This window comes from Triplophysa rosa, linkage group LG7 (genome assembly GCF_024868665.1).
Source record: "Triplophysa rosa linkage group LG7, Trosa_1v2, whole genome shotgun sequence".
Lineage (NCBI taxonomy): Eukaryota > Metazoa > Chordata > Actinopteri > Cypriniformes > Nemacheilidae > Triplophysa > Triplophysa rosa.
Genome location: NC_079896.1, coordinates 25,918,616 through 25,937,502, shown reverse-complemented (window position 1 = coordinate 25,937,502; position 18,887 = coordinate 25,918,616). Strand labels below are relative to the sequence as shown.

General features: G+C 39.5%; 1 protein-coding gene and 1 long non-coding RNA gene across 2 annotated transcripts in view; one reads left to right on the top strand and one right to left on the bottom strand.

The window, feature by feature from the left end:
* Positions 1-2,834: 2,834 nt before the first annotated feature.
* On the bottom strand, positions 2,835-8,869 carry LOC130557168 (uncharacterized). The gene is made up of 3 exons (XR_008963278.1): positions 8,769-8,869; positions 4,696-4,798; positions 2,835-3,996 (listed from the first exon to the last, which is right to left on the bottom strand). It is a non-coding gene; the product is annotated as an uncharacterized LOC130557168 (long non-coding RNA).
* Positions 8,810-18,887, top strand: part of tmeff2b (transmembrane protein with EGF-like and two follistatin-like domains 2b) — a 38,065-nt gene continuing 27,987 nt past the window's right edge. Inside the window, exon 1 of the mRNA XM_057338747.1 lies at positions 8,810-9,363. Coding sequence (XP_057194730.1) covers positions 9,192-9,363 — 172 coding nt within the window. The 5' untranslated portion in view covers positions 8,810-9,191. The remainder of the gene's footprint in view (positions 9,364-18,887) is intronic.

The window sequence follows — 18,887 nt, the reverse complement described above, 5'->3', positions numbered from 1 at the left end:
AAATTTGAACATCATTTTGAATGTTGAAATAAAAATCAGCGATACTATTAAAGGTCCAGTGTTGGATTTTTAGGAGGGTCTGGTGACAGAAATGCAATATAATATACATAACTATGTGTTCAGGGGTGAGCGGAGGACTGAGAGATCGGTTGCAATTCTCAAACTCACCACTAGTGGCTGCTAAAAATCCCACACAGCGGCTTTAAAACAGATAAGAAAGGATCAATGATAAAACCCAATCACATATCACAAATGTGTAGTGCAGTTTTAGGGTATAGCATTACTTTAGGGCATTCTAATATAAGAAATATAAAGAACTTTCAGAAATCCTCTAAACTGAAGTTGCAGCTTTGGCCCGCTAGAGAGGGCACTTAAAAGATTAGGATTAGATTTTTATGTGAGATCTGTCTGCTACAGATGGCTGTTGTGCTCTCTTATCATCAACATAGGCTTGAAATACCTTGATTTAGAAGATATTAAAATCAATTCACATCAAAAACATCGGCTTTCCTCCAAAGTGTGACACAGAGCAGATCTTTATATGAATTTACAGGCAGTGAATGAGACCGACAGCGCTTTTACAGACTGGAACAAATAGGTTTCTCCATTGCCCTAAAGAAATCTCCCATCAAACACCTCTCCGCATTAAACAGATCACATGATCAGCCACATCTATCACAATAAACGTCACTGTTTGAGAGCACGGAAATAGAAGTTTGAGTTTGTACAACTAACATTCACAAACTCACTCACGTGAAATTAAAGGGATCCTTCTAGATCCATGCAAAGACAGTCACAGGACTGATGTTTCTCAAGTTAAAGACGCCTAAACGTATTTCACTTGCACTCTTTGTCTATTGAAAAAACAGTTCAGCTGTCATTTTGTTATAAAGTCTTTCCATCTGTAGCAAAATGTGCCGAAATATGCATCACATTTTTGTTTGGATGTGTTCTGAGTCAGTGACTTAATGATAGTTGTAGAGGATCAAATGATATCTGGATTTGTCATAGTTTGTCACGTTAGCGGCATTAAATGTTTTAAAGAGTTTTTTGTTAGCTTTAGATACTGTTCTCATCTGTGATTGGTCACTACATGTCTCTTTCTAAGTAGGTTCCTGCCAGATGATCACATGACACAACGGATAAAGTTCTGCTTGTGAGGATGCAGGTTTAAATCTGCTTTGTGTCGTGTGCATGTCAAAGACAAATAAGACCAAATTCAGTTAAAAAGGTTAAAAAAATGCCAGTAATATAGAATCATCACTTGTGTTGGAAATATTAAGCGTTCTCAAGAGAAGTAATTTATTTCACATAATGAGACACGCTTCTCAGGAGGCCCAGAGAAATGTCAAAACTTTCAGAAAGTAAATGCAAACGCACCAGAGAGATTCTGGCAGCCATGGCAACAAAGGGATAATTACAATTTCACTGTCAAAGCAAGAAGAATAAAAAGAAAAACAGAGAACGTTTGTTAATTTTTAACATCCTTAGCTTTTAGAACTATTATAATTGGTTGAGTTGTTCAGCAATCAATTGGAAATGTATGAAAGGTTTTTTTTGTTCACATCACACCTGAGAATATCGGCTGTTATGATGCTGTCTCCCAACACCTGCTAAGACATCATACTATAAACACATGTAGCAAAACCATCAGAATTCATGTTTAATAAAAAAAATGAAAACAGTTTATATAGAAAATGTCATTAAAAGAGATTAGAATGGCTGCAGCATATGTTTTTGTCATTTCTAGGACATGTGAATCAAATGAGATGTTTTAAAGATGTATGACAGCGTATGTGTGCAGATGCAAAGTGTTGTGGCAAGTTTTGCGCATAGAAGAACTTGAACCTCCAGCTCAGAGAATGATAATAAATGCGTACGTATATGATCAAAATGTCAAAAAAATCATAAGATATGATTATATATAGCCTATATGAATACTTCAAGTATTAATTGTTTTTATCTAAGCCTTTGAAAGGAAAGATTGTATCGGGTAGTTTGAAGCCGATGAGTCATTTTTGATATTATAATGAAGTGTTTATTTGCAAAAACTGTTTAAAAATATTTTTTAAGTCATGTTTGTACTTTTGTTATGTTATGTTTTATTGTGTAAGCTATATCAAAACAACCCAATTCCAGTTTGATTGATATCGAGAATGCACAATAATTATTTTTTTTCTGGATTTGCAAATGAACTCTTTAAATGTAAGCCAGTCATTTTTACAGTATGTTGATTTCACCACAGTGTGGCACTATTAAAACATTCCTTTGTTTGTCTGAATGATGGACAGAATGAACTGTGTTCATTCCTCACAGCCTCTCTTTCATTTGTGTCCGAGTAATTCTGGCATCTATTCTGAGAGAGACTCGTGCTGAGATATCAGCGTCCAGACTCTGTGTGTTATTTGTCATTCAAACTATGGCATTTTAAATCCACCTGCTCCCCATATTTGTCTCTTCTGGTACTGGCCAAACCATGATTTCATATCAGTCGAGGGAAATCAGGACTCACACACCTGCTCTTATAATACTGAATAAAAATATGAGACCAGAGGCTTTCAGTTACCAGAGACTGTGGCTTTGACTAATGGATATTTTATACAGGAAACACATGCACATCTGTACTGTACTATAGTATAAAAAAATAGAGATTACAGTACCTCTACAAAAATATTTTTCATTGAAATATGGTGATAACACATAAATTATAAGGAGACCCATACACAAAAACAGCAAAGTCGAAACCATTTGTAAGGGTTAAACAACAACAAAGACAGACTAACCCTGTGCTTGGTTTTCTTTATTGTACTTTATTGTGTATAAATGCACAAATGTGATATAAATGAATATTGAAGTATTCCATATAAAATCATGTTTTATTCATTTGTGGTTAAGCTGTACTGTAATTTTCTCTTTCTGTGGTTTGAAACATGATTATTCCTGTAAATAAAACACAAATGTCTCCAATTGATTAAGATTTTACGAGAAGAGCTTCATACAAACAGAGTTATTAAATCTAATAACAAAAACTGTACATTTTTAGCCGAGGTGACAGATATTCATTTCATTTTCTCTCAGCTAATCAATAAATGTAGCCTGTATGTCATAGAAGACACTGAAAAATGTTCCATCCATAACAGAAGAGAAACTATAACGTTATTCCTTTATCAGAAACATTTATACAAAACTAAGGCCCCGGTCACACTTGCCTTTTTGCTCCATTGACTTCCATTCATACACATGCGAATGCGACAGACCGGAAACGCAAGACCGTCCGAAGATATTTCGCTGTGTAGCAAAGTTCAAGTTTGGTGAACTCTGACCTGCAAATTCATTTCACGTGAGACCAATAGAAGACCAAAACGTCACAACGTGACCTCTCGGTACAGAAATGTAAAAGATGGAGGAATCGCTCTCGCCCATTTTTGCAGCACCGTCCGAACGAATTTCGCACGCTCAAAGTCTCTCACATGCTTCATTCCTCATCAGATGAGCCAAAAACTCAAAGCTTTTGTCTATGAATGACTGTGATATTATGTTTTCCTCAGATTGTCTTCAATCTTCCGTGCCTCTCTGAATTGATTCGTATCCAGCAGAATCCTCTTTGAACGCTTTATTGTGACTCAATGTTCCTATGTCACCCTCTGTCTCAGTTGTATCTCTTTCTAGAATTTATTAATTGTCAAAATCATAAGCAGTCATGATCTCAGTTTAAATATTCCATCACATGCTATCATACCTTCACTTTCTTTGTCTGTATTCGTGCCGGGTCTGCTTTTATCTCCTGAGATCTGGATTTGCATTTAGTTTCTGGGAAGTAGCTGTGAAATCTACTGTGGCCTTCGAAACTGTCTTATCTTATCAACCTGCCTTAATCTTTATGCGTCAAAATGAAGAGGTGAATGCTAAAGATTGCTGGAAAATAAGGCCTCTGATGTTGCTCTTTCATAGCCCAGAAGATTCTCAGAAGAAGTTCTCAGTCTCAGATGTTCAAATCTATAAAGAATATGGAGGTGTCAAATGAATATGGAGGTGTGAAATCTGATGAGAAATGTTTCAGTTCATATTGAGATCTTCAATAATATCGACTTTTAAGTGCAGATTTAACACATCTGAGCTCAGATTGAGACGTTGTTGACATCTCTACGGTAGAGATTTGTGAGATTTCGGCCTCGTTTTCTCTGGAGAAATATCTGAGACGCAGTTGAGACTTAAGCAAACGTTTCAATTTGCTCTTCATTTAATCTCATCGATGTTTAGAAGAAAACAACAACACATTAAAGACATCTCATCTGTGATGTCCTTGCTGTTATTCTTATATCTATTGTGAGGTTTAAGCAGGTGTGTATGGAAAGTGATAGACACACTCTTATAATTTGTCTTATGTGTCCTTGTCTGAATCCCCCCCCCCCATAATTCATATTTTGTCCTAAAGAGAGAAATGAAGGCAGGGACAGACAGATAAAGACAAACCCCGAGGTCTACAAGCATGATGAAGACAAGAGTTATAGCTGTACAAGAGCAATATAAAACTCACTCACAGTGGGGTCAAGCTGACAGATGAGTGCACACACACACACACACACACGCACGCACACACACACACGCACGCACGCACACACGCACGCACGCACGCACGCACGCACACACACACACACACACACACACACACACACAGAAGCAGGTTAGATATACCTTGAGGGAGTCATTGGATGGGTTTGTCTTTTATTGCAGTCAGAGTTGGGACAAACCGCAGATGCTCTCTTGTGGTTTGGAGGTGCACGGCCCGTCTATACAACTGCAATACAATTAAAAACACCGTCATGAATGAAAAATAAATATAGTCATTATTTACTACTATTCAGGTTTTAAAGGTATAAAATGATTTTTTTATTTAAAGCGACACTTTAGAACTTTTGCTCACAGGTTCCCCCATGTGGTTGATAAGCGCAATTGTCTGTTACCAGTGTTGTAAATAATGTCTGTGCTGTATAAGCGTCCCCGTGGGCAGCGCAATACACGTGAATTTGTTAAAGTAAGCTGATGGAACCGGCGAATGCAGAAACGTCGTTTGGAAACCATATCGCACTCTTCCGCAGGAAGGGGATGGGCGGGGCTGTGTGTACCGACCCGAAAACAGATTTTACAGAGTGTGCTTGTAGCCGCTATGGGGCTGCTCAGGTAGAACTCGTCCGGTTAAGAGTTTTTCTACCACTGAAATCATTTTAGAGACATTATTTTAAGGTCGAAAAACTACAAAGTGTTGCTTTAAGACAGAATTAAGAGTCTACGTAATTCATTTGATAAGTTTGTTTGATGAACAGATGGACATTGATGTCATTTTTCACCGAAAGTCCTCCCTCGGCTATTGCTTTAAAAAATGATTTTGACACATTACATCAGGTTTGTTGTCATTTGGTTATTTTGTGTCTTGTGACTTGCAACCTCATTTTATATGAACTCAACTCACTTTTACTGCCACATCACCACGTGTGGTGTGTGAAAGTCTTGGGCAGTGTTGGGCAAGTTACTCTGAAAAAGGAATTAATTACTAGATACTAATTACATATTCAATAGTGTAATTAGATTACTGTACAAATGACTCTCTCCAAAAAGTATTTAACTACTTATTACTAATTACTTTCTATATCCTACATCAACCTTGATTAGAAATTATTCAAGGATAGACATGAAACGACTTATTTAATTCATTCAAATAAATAATAAATAACTACATAAATGATTCTTATTAACTGACCAAAGTTTACAAATGTGAGAAGGATACATCAAAGCATAAATTTTAAAGTTAGACTTATAATTTTGATGTCATTTCCACTATAGAATATTTCACATAGTATGGTTGGTTGGATGGTTATTGCATTAGGCAAAGTTATTATTAAAGTGAGTCTGTTCTTTAAACAAATCTGCACCTTGAAATAAACATTTGTGTTGTTTTATAGTTGTAGTTTGTTTGTTCCTGACACTGTCGTGAGCTGTGTCAAGACGTAACAGCATTGGGACGAATTTTCATTTGGGGTGAAATATTCCTTCCATCTAAACACGTCTCTGATAAACGATTAGATTTGTTTTTATGCTGCATTCGTGAATGTTTTCTGAAACGTGTCTGCTTGGAGTCACTGTGTTAAATGATGTTTAGCCGACATGTTTCATTGAATTTCTCCAGATAACGCCAATCTTTCCGCCCGGGGATGAGTGTTTTCCTTACGTCGTCACAAAAGTTTTCAATTAACGCTATACGCGGCCCTACGTAAGTACTTCAAAGGTCACGTCGGTCCCAACCGAACTCGTTCCGTTAATGAGAAAGAAAATCTTTCCAGTTAAATGAAACAGATCGACGGCGAGAGCTCAATAATAGAAGCTCATCTGAGGAGCACAATAGAGCTTTGCATGCAAAAGGAAAGAATGAAACAAAAGCCTCTTCGCTCACGCTCAGGATGTGGCCTTCTCGAAGAATATTTGAACAGACTACATTCATATTAGCGCTGTAACAAAGGCAGTCTTGAGAGACCTTTATTGAGTCGGCTAAGTGAATTGTGTGTGTGTTAAAACGCCCTGGATTGTGCAGCTGGCTGAGTTAGTCAGTAACCGTGTGAGCTGAGACCGAGAATACAGGAATGAAAAGAAAACCTCTCCCTCGCAACACACTTTCAGTCCCTTTCAGCTGGCTCGCAGCGTGGCAGATTCCGGTCCTCGGCGAGATCCTCGAAAGCCTCAGAAATCCTGCTGCTGTTGAGCAGAGCTTCCGTCCAATCCCACCGGATCAGAGCCGCTACCCAAGCACATTACTGCACAGCTGGACGGAGAGCCGGGCGACGTGAGCGCTGTCAGGGGATGTGCGCTTGACCAGTCTGAGCTGTCAGTCAAAACATCCAGAGAAGAGAGACGGTGAGGCCTCCGAATCCCATCTAGACGGTCACGGGGGGCCGCAATAAATGAACAGACCACAACTTCCCACGCAAAGGCGTTTAATGCTCAATCGAGTAGCAAATGGCGCATTGCGACATAATTAGATCTGTTCCATTACATTCATGAATGGGACCAATCTTATTTTATCACGTCGTGATGTGCCGTGACATCGCGCGCTTCCAAAATTAGAGTTTGGAAATTAAATCACTTCCAAATGAAGGTTTCCAGCCATATGTGCACGGACCTCACCGTTTACCATACAAAGGAAAAGATGAGCTCAACTCCACATGATGAATAACTGAAAGTGACAACTAACACAAGAACATCCAGATGGTAAATAAAAGCGGCAATAAACAGCAACACAGTCATCCTCTTAATTTACTCATGCGGCCGTGCAGCGCCGGGGACTGGCACATGTTTCACAGCGATCTGTGACAGTATTATTATCTATCGATTCACCACCTCATAATGACTCTCGCTCTCTCTCTCTCTCTCTCTCTAGTCTGTTTTCATGATCACACCGAGTCCCACAAACCCATGATAAACAGTTTATCACCACTGATCTCAGATCAGATCTTGATCTTGGGTTTAGCAAAAGGACTAAAAGAAATCCAGTGGAAATCTGCTGGGCTGCTGTTGCATCTTTGGCCTTGTGGATTTGGGCTTAGACAATGCAAATGACATTTGTGCGAGTTACATATCTGCAAAAACTTTTAAATCGTGTTCTTTTTATTGTGTATACCAGTTTTGTTTGTTTTGATTAAGTAATAATAGCTACAAAAATACAGCTAAATAACACATAATAACATAAAACATGATTGCGTAATATACAGCAAGATTTTTTTAATTGGACTTTCCAAACTCTTCATAATCATGTGGACGCACAATCATTAGATTTATTTTGAACTATAATTCTGTGAATTCTATGTTAACATTGGTCTATGATATGGCGCTAATTGTCTCCAGTGAATATTACTCAGGGTTGTTTTTTATGTGTGACGTGAATTTCTGTATTGACAAAAAACTACTCTAGAACATTAATCCCCAGGAGAAAAGTTAGGGTGTAGTACCTTGCCTGCAAAAATGTGACAACCTGCCTCATTCTGACATGAAAAATTCTGCATAGTCCTGAGAATGTGGTTAGAATTTTAATATATACTGTAGCATGTCTGGCTTGTGAATTCGCGTCAACAACAAAAACAACAGCCCTTCTTTGACTACAGACTGCCCTTTTGACATCTTCCATTGTGACAACTAGCCCCAGTCTCTAATGACTGTAATGCAACAAGGGGGTTGCCTGTGTCAAATGACCTGAATTCACATTAGTTCCTTACACACGAAATATTTCATCATTTGAACAGACCTAGAAGACATTGACTGCCATCCTGCATTCAACTTCAGAGCAAACACCAATTGGGTGTGACAGTTTTTGCTCAAAGTGTTCTCGCGCTGATAATGTGCTCTAAAACGCAACGCATTTCAAATGTGAAAGTTTGTGTGAAGCAGATCTGAACGCAGCACGAGGAGGTCTGTTCGCACCGAACACCCGCTGCAAATACACGGGGGCGCGCGCACGGATCAGTGGAGGCAGATGGATTTAGCGTTCACTTTTTCGTTTAAAGTCGCTTAGAAACACCTTTTAATTCTGCTTTAATTTCATTACTGGTTATTATTGTTAAGGTTAATGGCTTAAATAAGTAAACGTTCATCGTTTAAATTTAGGAGTGGAAGTGTAAATAGCACCCTTGAGATGCTGTAATGCACGCGCTTTCGGTAGCCGACATCGGGTTTGTATGAACTCGCTGTAGCCAATCCGCGTCGCCGGAAAAGTGTGTACCCACCTCTCTCCTTCATCATTACCATCATCATCCGAATCCTCACAGTCAGAGACAGACACCAGCCGAGAGAGACGCTCTCACACAGAGCTCGTGTAGGAAGCGAGCAAAACACACTGCAACATTTTCCTGAGGGTATGTGATGACGCGATCAACTAGTGGATCCGAAATTCATGCTTGGATGTGTCTATTCGTCGGCTTTGAGTTCCAGCACTCTGCCTCTCTGCAACCGGACACTTCCACTCCAAGACAAAGTCCGGTGGCACCGGCATCCGAGCGCGCACATACACGGGGATGATCGCCGCATTGTCCGGAAAATGTGTATCATTGCACCGCGGCTGAGATCTGCTTCGCCTGCGCTCATCGTGGGGTCGAACCTCTCGGTTCGTGTCTGCGCTCTGCGCCCCGTGTCATTCCCGGTGAACTGAGATGGCTCTTTGCGCTGTGGTGCGACACGCGCGCAGACCGCGGCGGGGGGCTTGGACAGATGCCGTTTTGATAACGACCTATTGCTTTCTTTGCGTATTGCCATTGAAACAACTTTGCGCGTTCCCGTCTTCGCTGAGCGACTGTCAAACACCCACCGGGTGGAACTGCTCCGGTAAGAGACGTGAACGCAGTGCCTTCTTTACGCGCCGTGCGCTTTTGGCGCGTCTTAGTTCTTGCCATCCTTTCTGTTCAGAATTTCCATTTGTCAACGAAGTAATCATTTTATTTCAAGTCACGTGCAGTATTACAGCTTCACTTCTGTATCTTGGGTTTTGAACTATTTTAGAGCTACCAGCCCAGGTTATTTGAGGCTGTAAGCAATTATGTGGGCATGAAACCTGTCAAGGCGATCATCTGGCCTTAGACAAGTACATCTGGAGGTCTGGTGCGACTTTACGCAGTATTTGCAGAATAAACGAAAAGACAGCTTTACATCCAGAGACACTTGGAAAAAAAAGGGGGCCCTGCTGTGCAATTATATTGTCTCTTGAAATAGTTTCTGGGGGTGCTGGAAATCTATCTGTTGCACAGACCCGAGTGCAATACACGATATGATTGCAGAGCTTAATAACAAACGACTCTGTATCAAGACAGTATAAAATGGAAAATGAGGAAAATGATATATTTGTATATTTGCTGTCGACTTGTTCTCCCCCTCCTCTCTCATTCTGTGTCTGTGTGTTGTGCTCTGTAGTATCGATCTGGTAACCCCACCACAGTGCAGTCGCACGTGTTGAAAGCAGAGCTTGATAGAATAAGCTGTCAGATAGACAAGGTGTCAGATAACTGGCTTGACTTTAGTCCACTACGCATTATATTATTGCAAATCTGAGATTTGTACCACAGACTAGTTTAACCTCTGGTCCTCTGTTGAGATCACCAGGAGCAAACAAAGTTACGGTTGAAATGTTTCAATGAGCTACAACAGCTCAGTTGACTCTCGCAGAATGATTGTTGCAGGCCTGGTTAACTTGAACGCAAACGGAGAGCACCCGCCTCTCCGGGCCTGTCATCTGCAAATTTCTCTCTCCATCAGTTTGTGAAACTCCACAGGGATTTGTCTAATCCTGCGCCTCAGCTCTTTCTTTTCTTATTCCTCAGACACTGTGCCAGGCTAGTGAGTGTGTGAGAGAGATGAAGTCTAGAGCGTGTAAGGTCTTCTGGGAGAGCCCGTCTGAGCTCCTGGGCTAATGAGGAAGTTGCGCTGCCCTATTTTGAATTTCTCAAGGTTTTCTCTCTGCTTTATTCCGCTTTTAATGCCATTATTGAGATTTAATCCAGTAAAACAAGCAGAACGGCGTTGCTCGGTCAAGAAAAACTAGGATGAGAGCCCCGTCCTGTTTTATTCCCCTTCCTGCCATCATCGGTTGGCTCAGAGGAGCCATGACTAATGCATGCCACCCGGAAGATGTTGCCGGGCTAATTGAATGGCTCGCGCAAGAGTGTTCGCGATAAAATAATAATGCCAGCGGGCTCTCGTTCAGGAAGAAAGATGGAGTCGGTATTGAATGCTAAAGTGTGAGTTGTGTACCTGGAGGTGAGCGGGAGAAATAAAGGACAGTAATTGGAGACTCTCCCAGAGTGCACGCTCATAACGCTGAGTGGTTTGCAAGAGCACCGTGTTTAAATATGCATGACGGCAGATGTTTCTGCTTTTCATTCAGAACCTTGTTATTTCCTGTGTCGTACCAAAGCTGAACATTCGAGCGGTCACACATCTGAACAACATACAAGCATAGAAACCCAAACAGACACAGTGGGCTCCAAACACATGGAACCCCCCGATCATTTTTAAAAATAAAGTATTGGGCTTGTTAAAAATGTTAAACAAAGGCACATGATGATAAAAGGAGTATGATAAGAGTAAATATGTGTGACAGTGCCCATGTTGAAGACGCTCTGAACATTCTCAAATCGGGCTGGTTGATATTGAAGATTTGAGATAACTCACTAAATTATGTGATGTGATGATATAAAAAATATTTACAAATGAAAAATGATATAAAAACACGTGAATTACATATTTCTTTGTTTACGTGTTAGTCTCTCTGCTTTCTGCATACACTTAAAACTTTGACTATGCATAACATTATAAAGTATTAAAATATTTAATCATTTCGGTATATTGTGTTGGATCTGTAGGTTGTACAATCTGTGCCAGCTGTCACTGAAGCAAGAGAGAAATTCTAATGGTTTCCAATAAAATACCATCATGAACCATTAGCTTTTTCCATTCAAACCATTATAAAATTCATTTTTTAATGTATTTTGGGCATTATTCCAGTAGGATTTAACATCCCACCAATAGAATCCATCACATACCTGTAGAACCATTACAGTTTCCATTCAAACCAGTACAAATCTCTTTAAAACCATTAAAACAATTATAACTTCTTAAATGTTTTTTCAGCAGGGTTGTCAGTGAAACTGTGATGCTGTCGTTTGTAAAATGAAAACACAAATGTGTAAAGTAGAAAGGAAAGGCAAAATAGAAGCATTTTTTTGTATTGAAAATATACATTCAGTACTTTACAATAATTGACTTCAAAACAAGCTACCAAACTCTCCACCAGACTGCATAACCTGCTGAAAATAAACCAATAGAAACCATGACAGAAAATCTAATGGTTTCCATTAAAATACCATTTTATCAACGTTTTTTCTATTGAAACCATTACAAAATACCTTTTTGTTGTGTGTTTTGGGCATTATTCCAATAGGATTTAACATCCTACCAACAAAATCCGTCACATGCCAGTAGACAACATTATAGTTTAAAACCAATACAATTCCCATGATAACCATTAAAACCATTAGATATCAATTGTGTTTTCAGGCATGGTTCTATTGTTTTTTTTCAGAAAACCTTTTCTTAAAGTCTTAATTTTAGCATAAGTCTGTCTGATAATGCTTCATTTGAACGTGACTCTTCAAACCTTGACTCTCAAGTTCTTTTATTCATTTTCGTACGATTATTTAAGGCATTTCGACAACACTAGGCGATTATGGGGTGAAGCCCAAGGCTGTGAGAGATTCAGAATTTAGCACAGATATGTGGAGCCAGCTGCACAGAAACAAACATCAAATTGAATATTTGAACAATGATCCCTGCGCACAACAAACAATGATAACAAACAGCTCTTAGATGGATAGTAGGATGTTGACGCATGACAGAACTAGAACGATTTTCTTATGAATGCCTGAATTTTGATCTGTGCCAGTATAAACGTGCGTGATAAAATAATTGTGAATTGCCTCGGTAATGATTTATTAAATCCATTTAATGGACGTGTTGGTCTGTACACCTTTAAATCACAGTAAACTTTTCTCGTGCAACTTTGTGCAATAATTGGCTTCATTTGATATAAAAAATATATTAACCATTGTAATTCTTTAAAGATTTTGTGAAGAAATTACATTTTTCTATGTCGTTTCTCTGACTGCATGTTCATTATCAATCATCTGTTGAATGGAGTAAATCTGGAAGATGGTTAATTGTGTTCAACGGAGCTGACAGTACTCTCTTGCGGTAGTTAAAAACCATCATTTGACGTATATTTCCATATACTGTAGGCTACGGGTCAGCTGATGTGACCGATAGCGTCTGGGTTTGTTTCATATTTAAATCAGATTTTCTAAAGCAGTAAAGCGTGTAAGTGAAAGCACATGAATGAGACGGAGAAAATAAACCTCCGTGTCTGAAGCCTTTCGCATCTCTGAGGTCAATGTCTAATTTCACGCGTTTTTAAAACTTGTTTTGCATTGAAATGTGTGGCACGTGCGTGGCCTTTCTAATTTGATAAATCGACAAATGCAACAGAATTCTCGGCATTCCGGGAAAGCGTCCTTGAAATGTTTCAGTTATTAATGTGCGTGTCTTTTTCAGCGCATGCTCTCCGCCGTCCCACCGCGACTCTCCCGATAAAATCTCCAGAGAATGTGATTTGTCTGGCTACACGAGACAGACAGAAGCACTGTTTCCTCCATTATGGGCAGTTGTCGCACGCGGCCATATGGCGCTGAAACTGAGCTCGTGTCCCGAGGGCTTTGGGTCGGTCCTCCACAGGTGTGCCAGAAGGTGTGAGGTTCAGCGTTTATTAACCTTCCAAGAGTACATCCAGAAACGCGCAGACACGGCTGCGACCTTCATTTAACGGAGGTTCTGTTCCTGTTTGTCTATTTCTGAAAATGGAAGCCAAAGAGCTGGATGGTACTGTAGATTAATGATGAGTGTATAAATACTACACTAATGGCCGGGCTATTCTTACTGGACCATCTGTTATAAGAGACGGGGCAGCGCTCGCTTACATTTGTTGGCCCACAGGAAAATCTTTAGTGACCGGGTCTGGGATGTGTGAGATGGACCAGGATTCCCTGCTGAACAATTTCACTGCAAGGGAAACTGTGTTAAAGGGTCAGTTCACCCCAAAATAATTCTGTCATCGTTTATTCCGCCTCATGTGGTTGTAAACCTGTGGAACACAAAAGAAGATATTTTGAGAAATGTCTCGGTGGTTTTGTGTCCAAACAAATGGAAGTCAATGAGGTTCATTGCCGAATGTACAGATATTCTGCTTACTGTAAATAACTTCTCAGTGCGTTCCACTAAAGAAATGAAATGAAATGTTTTGTATGTTTGTACAAAACTCATTAATGCGTCTTTGTTTCCCAAATCCTAAAACCATTAGACATTATGCTGTGTAATATTAAGTTGTATTGCAGTAATAATAACACACATTAATGTGAGCTTAAGGTGATACGGCTGCAGATGTTCGTGAGTTTTTACACCCCGTGGGCACTCATTTATTTGCATATTCATTGAATCGGTTAGCAGATGTTTTAGTTCAAAGATTTTTTTCCCGAGTTCATTAACACAACGCACACGAGCGCAGATTCCCTGTGATGTGTTTGTCAGCAAATCTACTGATGTCTTTGCAGTCACCTCTGGTAAACTTTCAGCTCGGTTTTCTGTCACCGCGCATTCATCTTTTCCAAGAATTTCCTTTTCAAATCTTTTGACCTGAAGACGTCTGTTCGAATGTCTGAAATTCGTTCTGTGGACCAAAATATAATTTTGCAAGCATATTACTTTGTGTCATTGGACAAAACTTTTTTTAAAATTTAATAATAAATGGATGACCTGGACTGAATAATGTAGAAAAAGAGCCAATAGCTCCAGAATAGATGAGACATTTCTTTAAAACTGTCGTCTCAGGGTGAGACATCTGATTTGATAAATGTATTTCTGAAAATACTACACGAAGATTGACGACACTTAATATAAATTTGATCAAATATAACATAGTTTGACTTACGGTAGTGTTTTTAGTCACACAATGATTGGATTTACATTTGTTGTATTTTTTTTTAATAAGTTTGACTATTCTAATTTATAAATGTGGAAAAAGTAATTACAAGTGAGAATTTGACAACTTTTTTGAACGGAAGCGTGTATGTAGTTGAACAAGTGTGCATGTAGTCAATTGTTGGATCACTATTTGATCAACTTGACCATCATAATCCAGTCCTTGTCAGTGGTCAATGTAAGTGCACATGAATGATTCTTAAAGGTTTGTTTAGAAAGAAAGAGTTCTTTATGAGCAGCGTTACATTGAACGTGCCGCAGCTTCTGCTCTGACATTTCTATTGTGTTCTTTTGTGAGTTTCATACGGTGTGTGTCTGCTGCCTCGGCTTCATTATCATTCCACACAGATTTGCTTATCCTGAGAGTTTGGCTGCTTGTCTTGTTTCAACAGCGCTGTGTGCCACCTCTCTCTCTCTCTCTCCCTCTCCCTCTCCCTCTCCCTCTCCCTCTCCCTCTCCCTCTCCCTCTGTGTCTCTTCTCTCGTCTATCTCTCTCTCGTCTCCTCTCTCTCTCTCTCTCTCTCTCTCTCTCTCTCTCTCTCTCTCTCTCTCTCTGTCTCTCTCTCTCTCCTCTCTTCTCTCTCTCTCTCTATCTCTCTCTCTCTCTTCTTTCTCTCTCTCTCTCTCTCTCTCTCTCTCGTTCTCTCTCTCTCTTCGCTCTCTCTCTCTCTCTCTCTCTCTCTCTCTCTCTCTCTCTCTCTCTCTCTCTCTGGCTCTCTCTCTCTCTCTCTCTCTCTCTCTCTCTCTCTCTCTCTCTCTCTCTCTGTGTCTCTCTCTCTCTCTCTCTCTGTGTCTCTCTCTCTTCGTCCTCTTCTCTCTCTGTGTCTCTCTCTTGTGTCTCTCTCTCTCTTTTCTCGCTGACGTTCTTTGCTCTCTATCCTTCTTTCCCTCTCTCTCTCCTTTCCTCTCATCTCTCCTCTCTGAGCCAGAGAAACAGACAGTAAAACACAAGCTGTCCCAATTCACAGGCTGCATTCCAAGACTGAAGGCATCACAGCAGCAGGACGATGGCCGTCCTATTTCCAAGACTTCTTTAACCCATTCCTTCTTTCCCTGCCGGAGACGACTGCATATTTTTAAATAAACATTCTAAACGTTAGCGCATCTCTCAACAAAAACCTGCAAACCGAGTGTCAGAGATGCTGTCTTTACTCCTCCACTGTTTCTGGTGACAAACTGAACACAACCGACTTATGCTGGGTTCTGTGTCTCTCTCTGTGTCTCTCTCTCTCTCTCTCTCTGTGTCTCTCTCTGTGTCTCTCTCTCTCTCTCTCTCTCTCTCATTGCTGTGTTGATGAGCAGTTTACCGGCATGTATCTCTCTTTCTGAACAGCTGCATTGGTACAGACCCTCCTCACACACATGTGCACACACACTCATTTGTCTTGACTATGTAGTCTGAACCATCGCTGAAGATGATGTGCTGCCGCACAGTCAGAATATTTAAATTTTATTCATGTCCCGTCTCAGCGAGAGAAGTCATATCATCCATCTGCACTCTTGCTCTCTCTCTGTGTGTCGTTGTTTCTGTCAGACGTCTTCACATTGAGTCTGCCACAGTTCAGTTTGTGTGTCATAAACTGATTGATAAATCTTTAAATTGAGTAATTTGTCACTTTCTTACTAATGCAAACATCGTTTTTGATCGAATCAATTAAGGCACAAGAGATTATCATTGAGATAACAAGGTCTTCTGCTAAAGATGTACAGTATATTTCATTATTCCTCTGTTATGGTGCGTGGTCACAGTTGGGTGTTTACATTGATGTGTGTTTTAGCTTTAAAACTTGATATTAGGATTTGTTTCTAATCTTCATTTGGATTCATTTAGTTTCAGTCCTTGAATGTGACTGCAGGAAATGTGTTTGAAGAGTGCTGATACAGGACATGTAAGGCTCTTGTGTTTCTTACTACAGTAATCACCTCAGTAATTGTTGAAAGAAGCGATTTCCTGAGCTATTGATTTCTTTCAGTCTTACGCTTATGGCCGGAACACATTTTGATAAATTGTCGTTTTGATAAATGGCCATAACTCACTTTTCCCGAAGTGGTATCATTCATCTTTGACAGAGTTTTTTCAGATGTCTTTTATTGTTCCTCAAGAGCCAATCAGACCAATACTTCTGCCCAGCCTGTCTGACACAGTGTTCTTTCCTTGTATTCGGAATGACATCTGCACGATTTTTTCGAAGAAATTGACGCTTCTTTGCCGAAGTAGATAACGTATTTATGAAACACTACTGAAGAAACAAAATGGTGAATTCCATGTAAGCGGACCCGCGGTGTATAGAAATAGCTCAATCTAAGATAATAAAAACATTCATTACGCTTCATTATGTAAGGTCTTTATACACCTCTGAAAACATGGTTATGTATATCATATTGCATTTCTGTCAATAGATCCTCCAAAAACACACACACTGGACCTTTAAATTTAAATGTCGAAAAGGAAGATTTTATGTATTTAAATTAAGTTACTTCAGCGTACTGCATATCCTGAAAATAAGAATGATACAAAACTGGTTACAGTGATTTCCATCAATCCTTTTTTATACTGCTTATCCCTCCCGGGGACGTGGGTAGTGCTATCCCAGCATATCTCAGACTGAAGACAAGATGACAGTCCATCACACTCTTACAGTGATTTATTGAAGTAAATCATTTGTTTGGCAATTGTTAAATACAAAATGTAAATATACTTTTTTAAAGTACACTAAACTATGTTATGAAATAATGTCATGGAAGTGTAGTTTTTGAAACATAGTGATAACAGACTCTCACTTAGCTTGCATGTCTATATGAACTCTCTCCGTTGTTGTCGACCAGCACAAAACCTCAGTCCATTAAGAGACATCCATCCCACACTCATAACACAGGTCTGTAAGCATCAAACCCTGGGCTGTTATGACCCCAAACCAGGGACACAATCTACTCCATCAAAGCCGCTTTTCTATTGCTGTCATAACACGCTTCAGCTTTTACAACCTCCATCCAGAGCTGAGAACCAAAAGTCCCTTTGTCCCGAGAAAAGAATTCTCTCAGGCAGTTTCACACCGATAATGTGTTTACTCGATTATAATTCAACTCAATTTCAAACGCGTTCCTCATTTGACCGCTGGTGAACTTTGATGAAAAGATTGTTGGCGATGTGGAACCAATAGCGATAGATAGTGAGGCGTATTTTTACATTTTAGAAGTCGGAATGGATCACACGGTTCTAATCTTAAACCTTTGATGAGCCCTTGTGTCCTGACACGACTGTTTCTGGTTTAATTGAATGTTTTTACCCGAGTTCAGTGCATGAAATGAGTCGTGCTAAAATGAAAATGCATTCATGGAAGTCATTGTTATTGCTCGCGTTGCTCTTCTCAGTGTTTCATTTAGGTATTAGTCTCAGATGTTTCTTATAAATTGCTTGGAAAAAATAAAAACGGAAACAATTGTAGAGGTCAAATAATCTGGATTTGGGTCAATTTGATGTGAAATGTTGATCTTCAATGATATTGACTTTTGATTACAGACTCGACAAATCTGAGCTCAGTTTGACACATTGTTGGCATCTCTTTTGAACTTCTGAGACATTTGTATCATTTCTGAGTCTTTCTCAGGAGAAATATCTGAGACACAGATGAGACGTTTCATTTGCTTCCCATTTAATCTCATTTATGTCTATGAGAAACAATAGAGACATTTAGGAAATCTCTTTTATGATTTTATTCTCACAGGCTGAAATGTAGATTATACTATTGTGTAGTGTTTGTTTTGTATTCTCATAAAGATTTTCTGGTAACACTTTACATTAAGGTACCCTTTATAAAGCATTTATAAATGTGTTCATTAATGATTAATAAGTCATTTACAAATGCATTGTAAAGCAGTTATAACCACATAAATGAAAAGGGGGATTCTAACGAAATACCTGCCATTTTTAACTCACATGTTATAAATGCTTAATAAATGTATTTATACCATGGTCTTTTTGAATACTGGATTCTGATTGGCTGGAAGGTATGCATTAAAACCCTTTAACGCACAGGTAGCTCCAGTAAGTTTGATTACATTTAACTGACAAAATCACTGTAATTTTCACCTGTTTGCTCAAAAATTTCACTGTAAACATCGATAAAAGATTTAACTTGGCAAATGACCATGGTATAAGCGGGATAATCCACAGCTAGCCGTGCGTTAAAGGATTTTAATGCACTTCACAGAGGCCTCCGCTTCGCGTCGGGTGGATCTTGGCCTCCACGTCGTGCATTAAAACCCTATAA